The following is a 14,462-nucleotide window of genomic DNA, read 5'->3' on the forward strand; positions in this document are numbered from 1 at the left end:
GTGTTGTTATTGTGCGGCGCTCTCCGTCACCCGGGGTACCGTCATTTACCCCGAACAATGCTTTCATGAGGTATGTGAAGATCCTTTTGTAACACAAACACGGACGTTAAATTAGCGCATTGAAACACGAGCCATGAAATATAAATCAAATGTATTGGCACCTGTAATCTTACACATCTTACAACCTGATGTGTGAGTATACATTTGATTTTTTTTTTTTTGATTTTTTAATATATATACGGTAGATCATAAGAAAAGTGTCATCCTGATTCAGGTTAGATCAGAAGAGGCTGATTACACCGCAACCTCTCATTATTCTCCTGAGTGGGATCTTAAATTTTCATTAGCAGAGCGTTGAGCTGCATTTGCTCCCTTTCCTTCATTGATTAAGTTAGTCAGATCAGTAACACATCGGTAACACACACTGCCTCCCTTCTTGTCATAAAACGTCTATGTTACAATGTTACATTCACTCAAGACTATGACTTAACAGTGTTTCATGCTATTCAGGCAGCCCGTTCAGAGAAGAGCACTAGTGGCACCCTCTGTCCCTTGCCCAGTTCTAGGTGTGGCGGGTGCAGGAGTGAGCCTGCACCGGGTGGCTGGTGTTTTGGCTTTAGGTCCAGACGGGCTTCTCCATGTTTAGCTGCTGTCTGAAGGCACCAGGTTCCCTGTGGTGTCCAGCTGCATGCATTTACATGTGCAGGCCGACACCGGGCACTCTGAGTGGTCTCTGCAGAGGACAAGCAAAGGTCAATCCCCCCAAAAAAAAAAAAACACACTTTACAAGTAAAATGTCTACACAACAGAGAATAGAGACGTTTGTGTATTCTCTGAGCCCAAGAGCACAGAAGTGAATAGCTGTCATTGCATTCATAATTGGATCATAAAATTATCATGCTCTCTGGTTCTCACCTGAACCAGCTGAGCATGTGGCCGGCGTGGCCGCCATGCCGACAGTTGTGACACCAGGTGAACCAGTTGTTGAACTGGGCCAGTTTGTTCTCCCTTGTCAAGTCCACCTTCTCATCTGACTTCCCTGTGCCTAACCAAAGGAGATTTGACCATAAATCAATATGAATAATCAATATAATGATACTATAATGATACACATTTGTATGAGCAGCGCCAGTGCAATAAGGAAACTACACTGGCTACTGAACTCAAAGGTCCAACTTCCCCTAAATGTTGATCAAAGTCCACTGCATTCCCCCCTACAAATGCTTAGTTAAGTATTACAGCCACTTAAGCTGCTCCAAGATTCATGCCTATTGCTGCCAATGTCAGCTGAGCATCTGTCCACATGATCCACACAGGTCAGTTTACCTGGGCAATTGGAAACAGGTGTGCCCATGTTCATGAGGCAGAGGGCGCAGCGCGGCAGGGGCTTCCTACAGCCGGGGCAGCTGGTGACTTTTGACTTGGTGGGCGAGCCGCTGACGCCGTACTGGCTGAAGCCGCGGCCCTGGTGGGGCATCGCCGAGCAGCTGTAGGAGATGGACTTGCCACAGAAGTTGCAGCTCACAAACACCTGGCCCACAGGGGGGAACAAACACAAAGGTCAGCAGATAAGGACCGGTGAACCTGAAGGTAAAGCAGGTATGCACCTGCTCACCAGCTGTCTGAAATTCATTATGGGGGCAAAGAGAGATAAGTATTAGATAATATAGCAATAATACCCTAAAGAACATGCTTTACTGTGATTATAGGTATGTCGGTGATGCAGCTAGGTATGAGACACTGCCAAGTACTTATGGCAGAACTGATGTAACCATGATCACCTATAAGAGCAATGTTTTGAGTGTTATGTCTTTATAGAAAGAATACCAGCGTATGTGTACATGTGTACTGTCTGAAAGGTTTTCTCCAAAGTAGTAAACATTCAAAGAATTTTAAAAAAAGAAGAAAACACGGAAGATTACTAACTAGTTCCCTGGTTTTATGACAAGGCTTGGCTAGCCGTGCTTTATGGTAATTATCAGCATGGTTGGAACCACTTCGACCATTAGACCGTTTGGCAGAAATTAGCTGTTGTATACTAACATTGTATACTAACACAGAGCCAGGAATACTTCATGTAACGTAATTGCATTGTAATACCGTTCTATAGAGACAACAAACATACTTTTTCAAAATTGTACCTCACAGTTACCATGGATGATATTACTAAATACAAGTAGGACTGATGAAGTGATGAAACGTCTTCAACTCTTCATTTTAAGTCCCGTGGATTTTGTTTTTATTTATTTTTTGGGACATTTTACGACCTGGATGACTGAAATGAATCTACGCAGACATTGCTAAACACAATTAATACAATTATCTTTCTCAGTCACCGGTTACCTGGGCCAGCGGTTTGGAACTGGGGTCCAGCTTGCCCCTATGGATGTCAAACTCGGCCCGTTTATGCCAGAACCTCCATGCATCCAGCAGGTTGCGGTAGTTTTCGATCCAGCACTGGACTCGAGGGTCCTTCACCACCTCGCCTGGGGAACCCTGATGGGAGAAATACTTATGAGTAAGCTTATTTCAGATAGTTTGGAGATAGCATAACCCTCCTGTCTCCACCTGCACCCCTCATCCCTCTGGTGAAATGCGTACATGTATGTGCATCTCAGACAGAGGTATATGCCTAAGCCTTGTGCACAGCAGTACTCTTCTCAGGTGCAGGTTAGAGCAGGAAAAAAAAAATCAAGCATACCCAGACAAAATTATTCTACCACACGCAGAAGAGCTCCAGACCTCTTCCACCACTTTCACTTCTTTAGTGTTTCTTTATAGACACAAATGCATGGGAGCAAATAACTCTGATTAGGCTTGCTTCAGTTAGTTCTAAGTCAATTTAAATGGCAAGGTGATTATAGCGTTAGAGTAACAGCTGTGACCTTTCAGAAATGAGAATGCAGGTTTTAGCATGTACACTGATCTCTAAGGGTGCGATCACACATACAGTTCACTTTAGTCCAACCATAGTGAAAAAGTTGACTTTATTGCATTTTTGTATTTGGTTCATGGGTGGGTAGGTGGGTGGGGCATGGGGGGTTGATTGGGTGGGGGCATGATGGACTTGTCTGCACTCTTTGCTGTCATTTATCTTCTCTCATGTTCTTACTAGTAAGGAACACGTGAAGAAACAGCTGATTATAAGCATCAGTTGAGACTGCGGTTTGCTCTCAGTGCATTTTGTTATGCTAGGCTTTCCAAGCATGAGGAACTGCTGGCTATCAGATGTCAACATCTGTCTCCTTATATACATAAAACCTTGCGCTTTGGGGTCATTTCCTGTAGTTGGTTTGGAGTATGCGCTCAGTCCAAATGAGCCGCAATGCAGGTCTCTTGGAAGAGGACTGAGATTTGCATTTTCAAGCGTCTCTGTGCGGTTATTTGATGCCACCCGAGTTTGAATGGCATTGTTCTCACCGGAACCAAATGAACCAAATTAAAGGAGTAAACACTCCGGAGTTCAAATAAACATGCTTGGTGTGAATGTGCCCTAACAAGGTAAAAAAAAAAGAGACAGGGTTTGTATGTATCCTCTGTCTACCTTTAGCATGCAGAAGCTGGCAGTCTGGACGTCTCCAGTGCGGTCCACATAGCTCTCCATCAGGTCTACACCGTCTTTAGTCAGCCCCGTCAGCAGGATGCCCTCCAGGTTGCCCGCTTCCTTCATCTCATTGGTCAGTTTCTCAATGTAGCGAGGCAGCTGCGGAAAAATACCCCACAGTGATCCAGTTTATCACAACAGAGGTGAACGCAGCATAGCCAAGTACACACAACGCACTTCAAACTAATTTTAACAGCTGAGTAGTTCATGTAAATGGTGTTACGAGGGTATAAATTGTGAGGAAATGCTAATATAATAAAGTTATAACTTGCTGTTGACAGCTTGTCTTCGTATGGATTTACTGGCAATGAAGTCATTACCTGTGCATCGTTGAGGAACATACAGGCGAAGGCTACTCGGTCCCGCACAGCAACACTGCTCTCATACTGAAATGAATCAAGACAAAAAAAAAATCATCTTCTCTTGTAATTGCAAAGACATAAAAATTTTTTGGTAACTATTTGGAAAAAAAAGTTACAAATATGTCATGTGCTTTTCACATTCAATGCATATGAAGTTTCCCCATGTTGAATTGAAAAGTCACTGAGGCCCCCTAGGGTTTTCACTCTGAACCTCCTGCACAGATCCTCTATTCACTGTCGTCTGACAAGGCTGGAAATTTACACACCAGCCATGAGCCAAATGCTTGTAAATTCTGCTTGTGGCTGTTAAGTTTGTCTATTCTACAAGACACTTTGGCAGGGAACCAATCATCATTTGGATGTCCTATTCTACTAAAAAAATCTAGATGGCAGGGAACACAGTGAAAGTGGCTGGTGAAATTTGGGATGTACCAGCCACTGTGGCTAGTGGACAAAAAGTATAGTTCCTGCCCTTTTGGTTTACTACTCAAATTTCCATGCATTGTCATGACCTAGAATGTACATATTCCTATTATGCTGGGAGTGCTTTTTTGCTAGGAAAAGGAAATAGGAAGGAAATAAATGTCCAATAAGTGTGTGTCATTTTTCTTTGTGACATCTTTGGCACTAGAAAGAGATCACTTGTCAATCAAATAGTGTGGGCAGGACTGTGACTGTGAAGTTTCTGTTCAGCCATGGTGGCTATCGCTGCTCATGCTAACTACTCGGTTCTTCTTCCGTTTATTCCAAACAAACTGCTTCCAGAAACATAAAACGCATCACTTCTTACAGAAGACACCGGGTGTTTAAAAGAGCAAATATCAAAACTTTCATGACCTGGCAGAAACGCTACTGAGTTACATGGATTATTACTTTAAAAATGATCATATTCACTGACTTTCCCTGTGTCTGGAGTGGAGCTTTAAAAATCCCATGATATTCAAAGAGATCCCATGACCCGTAGGAGCGTTTGAATTCTTTGACTTTCTTACCAGCACGCCGTCGTAGGCCCCGGGCTCGCTGGTGAGGAAGGCGAACATGACGCAGAGGTAGGGGTTCTTCAGCTGCAGCCGCAGGGAGCTGCACATCTCCCTCCACAGGGAGCTCTTCTCGTCGGTGTAGCCCGACAGAGCCATGGCCACCACGTTCAGGTTCAGGTCACCTGTGAGCAGAGGTCGGAGAGGCTCGGTCATTTTAATATCTGCTGAGTCATTTGTTTTTACTGTAAACGTAGCGCTGCAGTCGGATGAAAACCACATATCAACAAAAAGTACAGTTTTTCAAAGAAGAGAGGATAGCGAGCGCTTCTACTGGGTTTTGGTGTGTGAAGGCATTTGCTGAACGTGCTTTTTGGTTTGGGGTTGTTCCGAGTCCCAAGACAAACTTTAAAGAGACTTTCTTTTTTGATGTGTATTTATATTTATATATATTTTTATCTTTATCATTGTTGGATGGAGGTGAGGACATGACACATTCTGGTGATGTAAGAGGCCTGGCATGTGTATACATGACATCTAGGACGTTAAGGAGGACTGTATTGTCTGATCTAGTTGACCTGTAAACAATTGTACCAAAACAATTGTAAACAATTGTACCAAAACATATATATATATATATTTTTTCTTTTTCTTTTTGTGATTACCCTGTCTTGTCGTATTGTTGTTGTTGTGTTGTTCTATATTCCTACTAAATAACTTACAAGTGCAATTATTGTATAAATGCTGGTTACGTTGAAAATCCAATAAACAAAGTTAAAAAAAAAAAAAACTTTCTTTTTTGCATGGCTAGTTCATAAGAACATATTAAAAACAACTCCCAACACGTTTTGGACATGCTGTGGCCTTCATCAGGGAGTAGCACACTGAACTACGTTTTTTCTTGAAGAGTGCCTCGGACCGCTCCCTTTTTAAAGAAGTACAGATTATCTGGAATTGAGAAAAGAATACATAATTCTTTACAGATTGCCATGTATTTTTGAAATTATACAATGGGTTTTTAACAGGTTTCAAAGGCCCAAGTGTTGTAAAACTGAGTCAACACATAAGTAACCATGTAAACTTTCAATTAAAGTAAATAAAGAATAAAGAAATTGCAGGTAATTTGTTTCCTGCAAAAGCCGCAAAAGGCAGTTTAGAACAAATCCATAAAAACAAATCTCATTACCTCATGGCATTTCCCACTGTGCATCCTAAAAACTAGGTTGGGAACACATCAAACTAAGCTGAACCACTAATACTAATATGTCTAGTATGTTTGTAGAAGCCGGTAGATGAGCAGCAGTATATCAAGACGTCAAAGCTGTTGTTACAGAAATAACACTGCAAATGCTGAGATAGCTCTGTTGACACTGCTTATCTAATGAATCGCGCCATCAGTCATGCTCAGGAAACACTCATTAGAACGTACAGCAGAAAAACATGTGACCTACATTAGTGGACGGTTTCCCAGTCCAGACGTGTGTAAACAAAAGCCGTCTCTTTCCTTTTCCATTAAATCTCTGTGGGAAATGTACTTTGACTGCTGCAGGATGGATGTCTTTTGTAAATACAAGGTTCAGTTTCAATTTCAAAATTACATACTTTTTCCAGACCTTCATTTCTTTTGATTTGAAGATTTTAGTTGGTGTTCATTATGATTTACACTGACTGTTGTCTTCTTGCCCCTACTAACTATGCCGCATCACTCGAGATGATTATTCTTTACAGCAACAAATATCACAATTTGTAAGGTGAAGAAAGTCTAAAAACAGAAAATAGGTCGTCATACATGAGGACAGTACATCAATAATTTTCTTAAGTTTTGTGGAAATTGCCAAATTTGTTTCCCATACATTCCCAGACTATCTAGACCTGTGTAGGAACCCTGCAAATAGGTAAAATAATTAATTCATCACTTCTTACAACATATTTTGAGTACACAGGGTTTCCCCTGCATTCATTATTCATACAGAAGTTGTGGGCCCCAACTCGTGGGAAAATTGACCCCGTTGCTGGAAAGAAAAAATGACAAATTCATCCTCTGGGCTTATTGCTCACCCAAAACAAATAGAGGACAATTATAGTACTATTCCTGATTTCATCATTTAGGTATCCAAACAAGAGCCATTTTTAAATTAGAAATCCGGGATAGTGGAAAAAAGGTCAGCTAAATTATCACAGTCCCCCACTGCTGCCAGAAATCTTAGAAGTAATACTTCAACCTCTAAAGCTTTAAACTACTCAAGAAGAAAAATGACATATATCAAACGACCAATAAAATCCAATCTACTGATGGTTGATACCAGTGTTCATCACTCCATCCATGTTCTCACAGCCGCTGTACTGCAGCTTGTTCAGGCCACATCAGTGGCACGTTGGGCATGAGAGTCCCAAGAGTCTGAAACCAGCTTCACCAATAAGTAGTAATGTGTTAACATGTGACTGAATCCCAGCTGAGTCGGCTTAATTCAAGATGGCAGCACGCCAGCAAAACCACTGAATTACGGTCACTTTGAACTAAACAATTTGTTTACTTAAACAATTAAACATAAAATCCTAAATAAAATCAAACCTAATATAGCTGAATTGTAAAGATTACAACTAAGGTGATATACTCACTAAGTTGTGCTTTGTCTACAGTATTCCCCTGCTCTGTTCAGACCACTGCTACTTACAGCCTCTGTTGTCTACGGCCCAGTCTGAAGGCGATTTCATCACCGCTCCGCCTGCAGCACCATGGCTCTCGGCCACATCGGTGGCATTTGGGTTATGACAGAGCCTGCAGTCAGCTCCACCAATCTGAAGTAATGTAAAATTAGCACCAAGCCTGCAGTCAGCTCTGCCTGTCAGAAGTAATGTATTAACATGAGAGTCAATCCCAGCTTTGGTCAAAGATGGCACCATAGCAGTGAATTCTGGGCTACTGCTCTATTTTGAACCATTAGAAGACAATGAAAAGTAAAAGTATTAATCTGTATGAATCCATTTTAAAGACCCATGAAATGGCATCTTTAGATTTGATTTGATGTATTTCCTGTTGAAACAGAACACTGGGGCGGGACATAACGCAGGGAGGGATCATTCAAAAGTCTAAACCAATGGAATATCAGTCCGGGAGAGAAAGGCAGGTTTATTTGATGGGAGGGGAGGAGGGGCCGGATTGCTCAAAAATCTATTTTGTTTGGTATATTTCTGCCGACTAGTGCAGCATGAGCTCACCATGAAAGATACTCTGTTTTCCAGGAAGTAAAAGTAATGAGAGTTCATTTCATGGGGACACGAAGTTGCACTTTTGCCAGAAGTACATAGTTGCAATAATGTGTGTTGGGTCTGGCCAGTACTGCAACATTCCCCCTCTCCAAGACACCCCCCCCCCCGACCCCCTCCACCACCCACCCACCCATCCCAGCCCCAGCACCCACCCTTCTCGGCACTGGCTCCCTTGTTGAGGATCTGGATGGCGCGGCGGATGTCCAGGTTGAAGAGAGCCACGGCGGCGGCCCGCTCCCACTCGCGCTCCTGCTCCAGGGAGCGCAGGAAGGGCTCCACGTCGATGTCGGGCCCCCGGCTGATCCAGCCGCAGAGCCGCAGGGCCAGGCAGCGCTCCTCGCTGTGGTACCGCGGGACGTCCGTCTGCCGGTCCGAGCCGCTCCAGCACCTGCGGTTCTCCGTCGTGCCTAAGTGGACCAAATTAGTCAGTTTTTCCTAAGTTACTTTTTTGTATTATTATCCTTTTTATCTGTACTGAGTTTTTTTTACTATACTGCTGATGACAGATCTAAAGGAAGGTGATGAGTAGTGTTTTAGATAGTGATTGAATAGTAATACATTTGTCAGATAATATCAGGTAAGTTCAATCACAAGTAGATTAAACTGACTTTCACTTTTTTGTGATCGTGTAACTCACAGTATTGTCCTATGTGGAAAACACCATCTTGCATCAATGTAGGCTAATACCAACCTTAAAAACTATACTGTATACTATGTAATACTATGTGACCCAGAATTGATGTTTCCTGGCATATTAAAAGTGTTATATGTATAATTCTGCACAGCCTGTCTATTGATTACTCTTATATGATGCTTTCCTAATGCATCTAGTTAAGGATGTATACATTTTCAGGCGGGTTCAAACCATCAGCATGTCAGGTTTCTTACCTGAACTGGTCTTCACAATGTTCTTGATACCAGAATAGACTACGGACTGTTTGTTCCCCTGCAGTTTCAGCTCCATATCCTCTGTGCACTGCTTCATATGTGATACTTACATAGGAAATGTAACAGCCGTTGGAGTAAAACAACATAATGACATCTAGAGGTGAAGCATGGGACAGGACAATAAGGCAGGTCAAAGTGCACCAAGAGCTACAGCACATTACTCAAATTCCAACTAGGCCTGGGCAGAGTGGAAACTCGTTTTTGGAGCAAAAAATACCATCCAAACATTGACTAGACACCTGCTGTAGTGGTTGTTTGAGTAGATAAACTACCGAGCCACATCAAAAATATAGCTGCATTTGGCTGGTGCCTGTTTATTTCCCAGGAAAAACCCAGATAATAGCTACAATAGCTACAACTAAGATATATGAAGAATTTTGTTCCAAAATGACATACACTCACCGAGCACTTTATTAGGAACACCTTACTAATACTGGGTAGGTATCAGCTTTCAGCTCAGTGTCAACCGGCTACCAAAGTGACATCGGCCTCAAGGTTCGATGTGTTGTGCATTCTGAGACGCTTTTCTGCTCTCCACAGTAATAAAGAGGTTATCTGAGTTACTGTAGCCTTTCTGTCAGCTCCAACCAGTCTGGCCGTTCTCCTCTGACTCATCAACAAGGCGTTTCTGTCCACAGAACCGCCGCTCACTGGATGTTTTTGGTTTTTTGCACCGTTCTGTATAAACTCTAGAGACTGTTATGTGTGTGAAAATCCCAGGAGATCAGCAGTTTCAGAAATACTCAAAGCAGCCCGTCTGGCACCAACAACCATGCTGCGGTCAAAGTCACTGAGATCAAATTTTTTCCCCATTCTGATGCTTGATGTGAACATTAACTGAAGCTGCTGACCTGTATCTACATGATCTTAGGCATTGCACTGCTGCCACATGATTGTCTGAATGGATAATTGCATGAATAAGCAGGTGTACAGGTGTTCCTAATAAAGTGCTCGGTGAGTGTATATCCACCATTTGAAACAAAATGATTGATCGTTCATGAATAGTAGGTAACATAATAAGAAGAAGAAGAAAAAGAAGTATCTGCACACTGGACCAGTTTGTTGTTTGGGGGTAAAAGGAGAGAAAAAAAAGGAAAGCCTACCGCTGAAAGCTCAACTGTTATTAAACACGGTGTTTTTGCATAGCAGTGTTGCATAGAGTTTCACTGATTTATAAGTATTTTTTTTTTAACTAAAATGGAGATGTAGGAAATTGGAACAGACCTCTTCATAGTGTCACACTCTCTCTGTTACACCAACATTAATATGACCGCAGTATCACCACCCTACAAAACTTTCACCACCACTTGATCTTCTTAAAGGATATGGTACAGGTCATACCACAAGGACTTGAGCTGGGGATCGTCGCCTCCCGCCAGCAGGTGGTTCCTCCACACCTGGACGGTATCGTGGCCATACCTGGACTGGGCCCTCTGCCTCATCTTAGTGGCTATGTCCTTCTCTATCAAGCTCTCCGCTCCTTCGGCCCCGTCCTCGGCGCAGTCGTACAGGTGCCTGCCGCACGCCCACATGAGCGAGGTGGTGGAGCTCCAGGCCAGCGAGATGCGCTCGAACACGGTGAAGTCGGTCATGACGCGGTTGGCGGCGGACACCACCACCATGCGGTTCTGGGAGGACGGGTGCCAGGCGAAGCTGCCGATCTGGCTTTCGCAGGGATGCACGCTCCGCTCGATGATGGTGGGCTCCGTCTCATCGCCGATGGGTGTCGGCGTGTGCTGCATGTCGTACAGGCGGATGATGTTGCTGTCGCGTGTCAGCGTGGCCAGCAGGCCGGTGCGGGTGGGACACCAGGCCACCTGAGAACGAGAAAGCATCACCAACTTTTGTCTAGGGCTGTGCAAAAAAAATCGATACAGCTGAGTATTGCAATATTTTTTTCCATGATACTGTATCGATTTTCCAGCCCCTTGTATCGATACATTAAAAAAAATTATTCATGTTTTAAACAGATTTAAAATGTCCTTAAATTTCTCTCAAATCCCTTTGAATTAAATAGTTTTGACTCAATTTGTCCGCTGAGTTATCAATATAATGTGATGTACATATTAGACTACCCAGGTGGTACACAGCAAGTTGTATTTTCAGCTCTATTTTTTACATTTTCAGTAAATTATGTAGAGTATTGCAATGTATCGCAATATGTATCATATCGCAATGTATCGTGATACAATTGTATCGTGACCCATGTATCGTGATACGTATCGTATCATGAGGTCCTTGCCAATACCCAGCCTTACTTTTGTGTACAAAATTTACCATCCACATGTTTTACCAACCAACTACATTCTTAGAATAGGACCTTCAGAAGATGATTGGTTGCCTGTAACAGTGGTGGGAAGAGTAGACAAACTTGCCAGCCACAGCAAGAAAACTTACCAATATTTAGTTGGTGGCTGGTGTTAATGCTCCACCCTGTTTGCAGGACACCAAAACCCCTAAAGGCTTCAAACATACAATTCCTATCCCCATTCTACTGGTTTGAACATTTTGCACATTACCTCGATAACAAACTACATGAAAGCCATACCTTAGTGAGCGGCTTGGGCTGCTCAGTCAGTGTGAGCACGGGCTTCTCGAACTTCCTCAGATCCCAGATGGCCACCTGGCCCTCGAAGAAGGAGGCCACGCGGTCGTGGAAGTGTGGGTCGACCGTCACGCCCTGGATGGCCTTGGTGTTGACGAAGGTCTTCTGGCTGGTGTTCCTCAGGTCAAATATGGCCAGGTTGCGATGCATACCGGCCAACAGCAGCTTCTGGTCGCGAGGTAGCCAGCAGAGGGACAGGCAGGCGTCGTTCTGGCCCAACTCATACAGCGGCTTGGTCACCACCGTGGCCGAGTCCAAATCCACAGACGAGAGGCGGATCTTCTCAGCTGCGACGCTCGCCTCTGGTGAAAACTTACTGCTAATGTCCCAGATAAGGACAGAGAAGTCCGCCCTGTGTTTGTCAAGCCCAGCAGCCAGCCAATTGCTGTCCAAAGGGTTCCAGGCTAAAGTGTTGCATTGACGGGCGTGCTTGGGCACAAACTCTTTCCCCATAAGCTCTTTACATTTAGAGTTGTGGCTCTGGCCCAAGCTAGTGAGGACAACTCTGCCGTTAGCTTGGCCCACAGCTAGCAGGCACTCAGGCTCATGCTTTGGGTACCAGGCCACGCATTTCATGTACGGGGTGTCAGAGTTGATGGCTAGTAAAGTAGCAGCGGTTTCTTCAGAGAGCGGGAGGGTGCCGGCCTTGGTTTCTGCGCTGCCCACTGGTCCGATGCGGTACAGTCCCAGCTCAGAGTCACAGATGACATAGTGGTCCGGGTGGTGGGGAGACCACAGGATGTCCGGCTTGGAGCCACTCATGATTCAGAAGCAGCTAGAAGGCTCTCAAGGGAATCTTCCTTCTATACTGATGACGACCTTGTAAACTGGATAGATGGATACAAGTATTAACACATGGATAAATAACAATGACAGTCACATCAAGTTCAGTCAAGTTTATTTATAGAGCACACTTCATACACAAGTCAACACAATGTGCTTTCTAATGTTACACACCCGTCTGAAAAGCAGGTAGGCCAATGCACTGCACTGAGTAAACATAAAAGATGTGCTTTGCTGCAATGTGTAGCGTGCATATCGTTAACCTCACTGGAAACAAAAACATACAATACACACTGTTGATTTCAGTACCGGGTGTCTAAAAAGTTAGCAAACTGGCGCTAACAAGTTGGCAACCTATTTGTTTGACAGAAAGATATACACAATATGCCGTATTTCAAGCTTGCAGCGTTTAGTTAGAAGTGAAGTTCCAAGTTTACTGACATGCTAACTTAAGCTAATGCTAACAATTGAAAGAACGAGCTAAAAATATCACTAGCAAGCTAGCGCTAATGCAGCCAGCAGTTGAAAACAGCTGCTAAACTGATTAAACTATAATATTAACCATATTGTATTACTTCAAAACACGTGGGTTATTCGCACGAGTGAGCGACTTACAATTTGACATACACATGTCGACAGTGACAACTTCGGAGCCTCACTAGATGTTGTGTGTTACACCAAAACATGTCCGTGATCACAAACGTCAGTTAGTGAAGGTTCCTTTTACGCACAGATGCGCTTGGAAGGCAGTTTTCCACCAGAGGGCGCTGTCACCACCTGCACGAAAATACATGGAAAGAAAAGCAGCGAGACAAACTCCAAAACCCAAATCAATCGCACACAAATACTCAGAATATTTAGATCATCGACTGAAATGCAGTGGGTAATTTGAATATTTTACAGTAGGCAATGTATGTGAACGGTCGGAATGACTATATCGGCATACTGCATTAGGGCAAAGATAGACAATAAACTATACTACAATTCAAGAGTACAAACAGTAGGCTACATGGGAATCACGGTATTAAAGGAAACGGTAGTAGCACTCATCTGGTTTTCACATTAGTGGGCGAGAGTGGAAAAGGAAAATAATCTCATGTGGGACCTTCATACACTGCATCCAAACAATCTCCATGCGCAACAGGCAACCGCTCATAACAGTTACACTGTGCAGACGGAAAACTGTATTTATCCGCGCCAACCCATAGGAAAGGTGACGCTAAGTGGCCATTTAGTCTGTTCATTTATGAGAATGAAAAATGATGAACTGCCCTAGCTGTAATGTCCCTATAATATTCCTGTAGTGATTTATAGTGTACCTGTGGTGCTCAATAGTGATTTTACAGTGACTTTATCGTACTTTATGGTATTTTACTATCACTATATACACCATGTAGGCTATAATATTCAATACTCAGTAGTAACTATAGTTTCCTTATCGTAACTGCTATTTTATTTATCTCCTATGGTGTCACTGTAATATTCCTATAATATTATTCCTATAGGAACATAAGTGTGTCTATGGAACTTAATGGTGAGTTTATAGCTTTATGGTGTTTTTGATCTTCTATGCTATATTCCTATAATGTTTGAGGGTCATACAGTGTGTCTGGTGTATAATACTGACTTTATAGATCCCTATCGTAACTTGGTACCACTATTCCTATAATATTCGGATAATATTCCTTTAGGGGCTTCTGGTGCGTCTGTGGTGCTAGTGTATAATATAACATTATAGCGTCCTTATGCTCCTAGATGTAGTATTTTTTATCTCATGCGGCATCATAATATTCCTATAATATTACAATAGGGACTCTGGTTCTTTTGACTGACCGAGAATGGATCGGCTGTTTATTAGAAGATACAAAACAAAAGGATCCATGAAGACAGTAAAACCTGTCGGTCAGCGGACA

The 14,462-nt window shown here is 43.1% G+C and overlaps 1 protein-coding gene across 1 annotated transcript; it reads right to left on the reverse strand.

Moving 5' to 3' along the window:
• Positions 1 to 134: 134 nt before the first annotated feature.
• Positions 135 to 13,200, reverse strand: mios (missing oocyte, meiosis regulator, homolog (Drosophila)). The gene is made up of 12 exons (XM_071538918.1): positions 13,165 to 13,200; positions 11,710 to 12,593; positions 10,489 to 10,978; positions 9,102 to 9,200; positions 8,366 to 8,620; positions 4,959 to 5,128; positions 3,925 to 3,990; positions 3,545 to 3,703; positions 2,344 to 2,496; positions 1,327 to 1,531; positions 916 to 1,045; positions 135 to 733 (listed from the first exon to the last, which is right to left on the reverse strand). The coding sequence occupies exons 2-12, from the start codon at positions 12,526 to 12,528 to the stop codon at positions 643 to 645; spliced, it is 2,637 nt and encodes an 878-aa protein (XP_071395019.1). The 5' UTR covers positions 12,529 to 12,593; positions 13,165 to 13,200; the 3' UTR covers positions 135 to 642.
• Between the last annotated feature and the right edge of the window lie 1,262 nt (positions 13,201 to 14,462).

Source organism: Centroberyx affinis, unplaced genomic scaffold (genome assembly GCF_046629955.1).
Source record: "Centroberyx affinis isolate AG114_WGS23_722 - 3 ecotype Tasmania unplaced genomic scaffold, CSIRO-AGI_Caff_v1 ptg003371l_1, whole genome shotgun sequence".
NCBI classification, from domain to species: domain Eukaryota; kingdom Metazoa; phylum Chordata; class Actinopteri; order Beryciformes; family Berycidae; genus Centroberyx; species Centroberyx affinis.

Excerpts from the sequence above, each read along its gene's own strand:
- mios (XM_071538918.1), bottom strand. The coding sequence starts at position 12,528 with ATGAGTGGCTCCAAGCCGGACATCCTGTGGTCTCCCCACCACCCGGAC. Across the intron at positions 8,621-9,101 it reads CATTGTGAAGACCAGTTCAG|GCACGACGGAGAACCGCAGG; the intron begins GTAAGAAACCTG and ends TGGTCCACTTAG. Across the intron at positions 3,991-4,958 it reads GGGCCTACGACGGCGTGCTG|TATGAGAGCAGTGTTGCTGT; the intron begins GTAAGAAAGTCA and ends GATTCATTTCAG.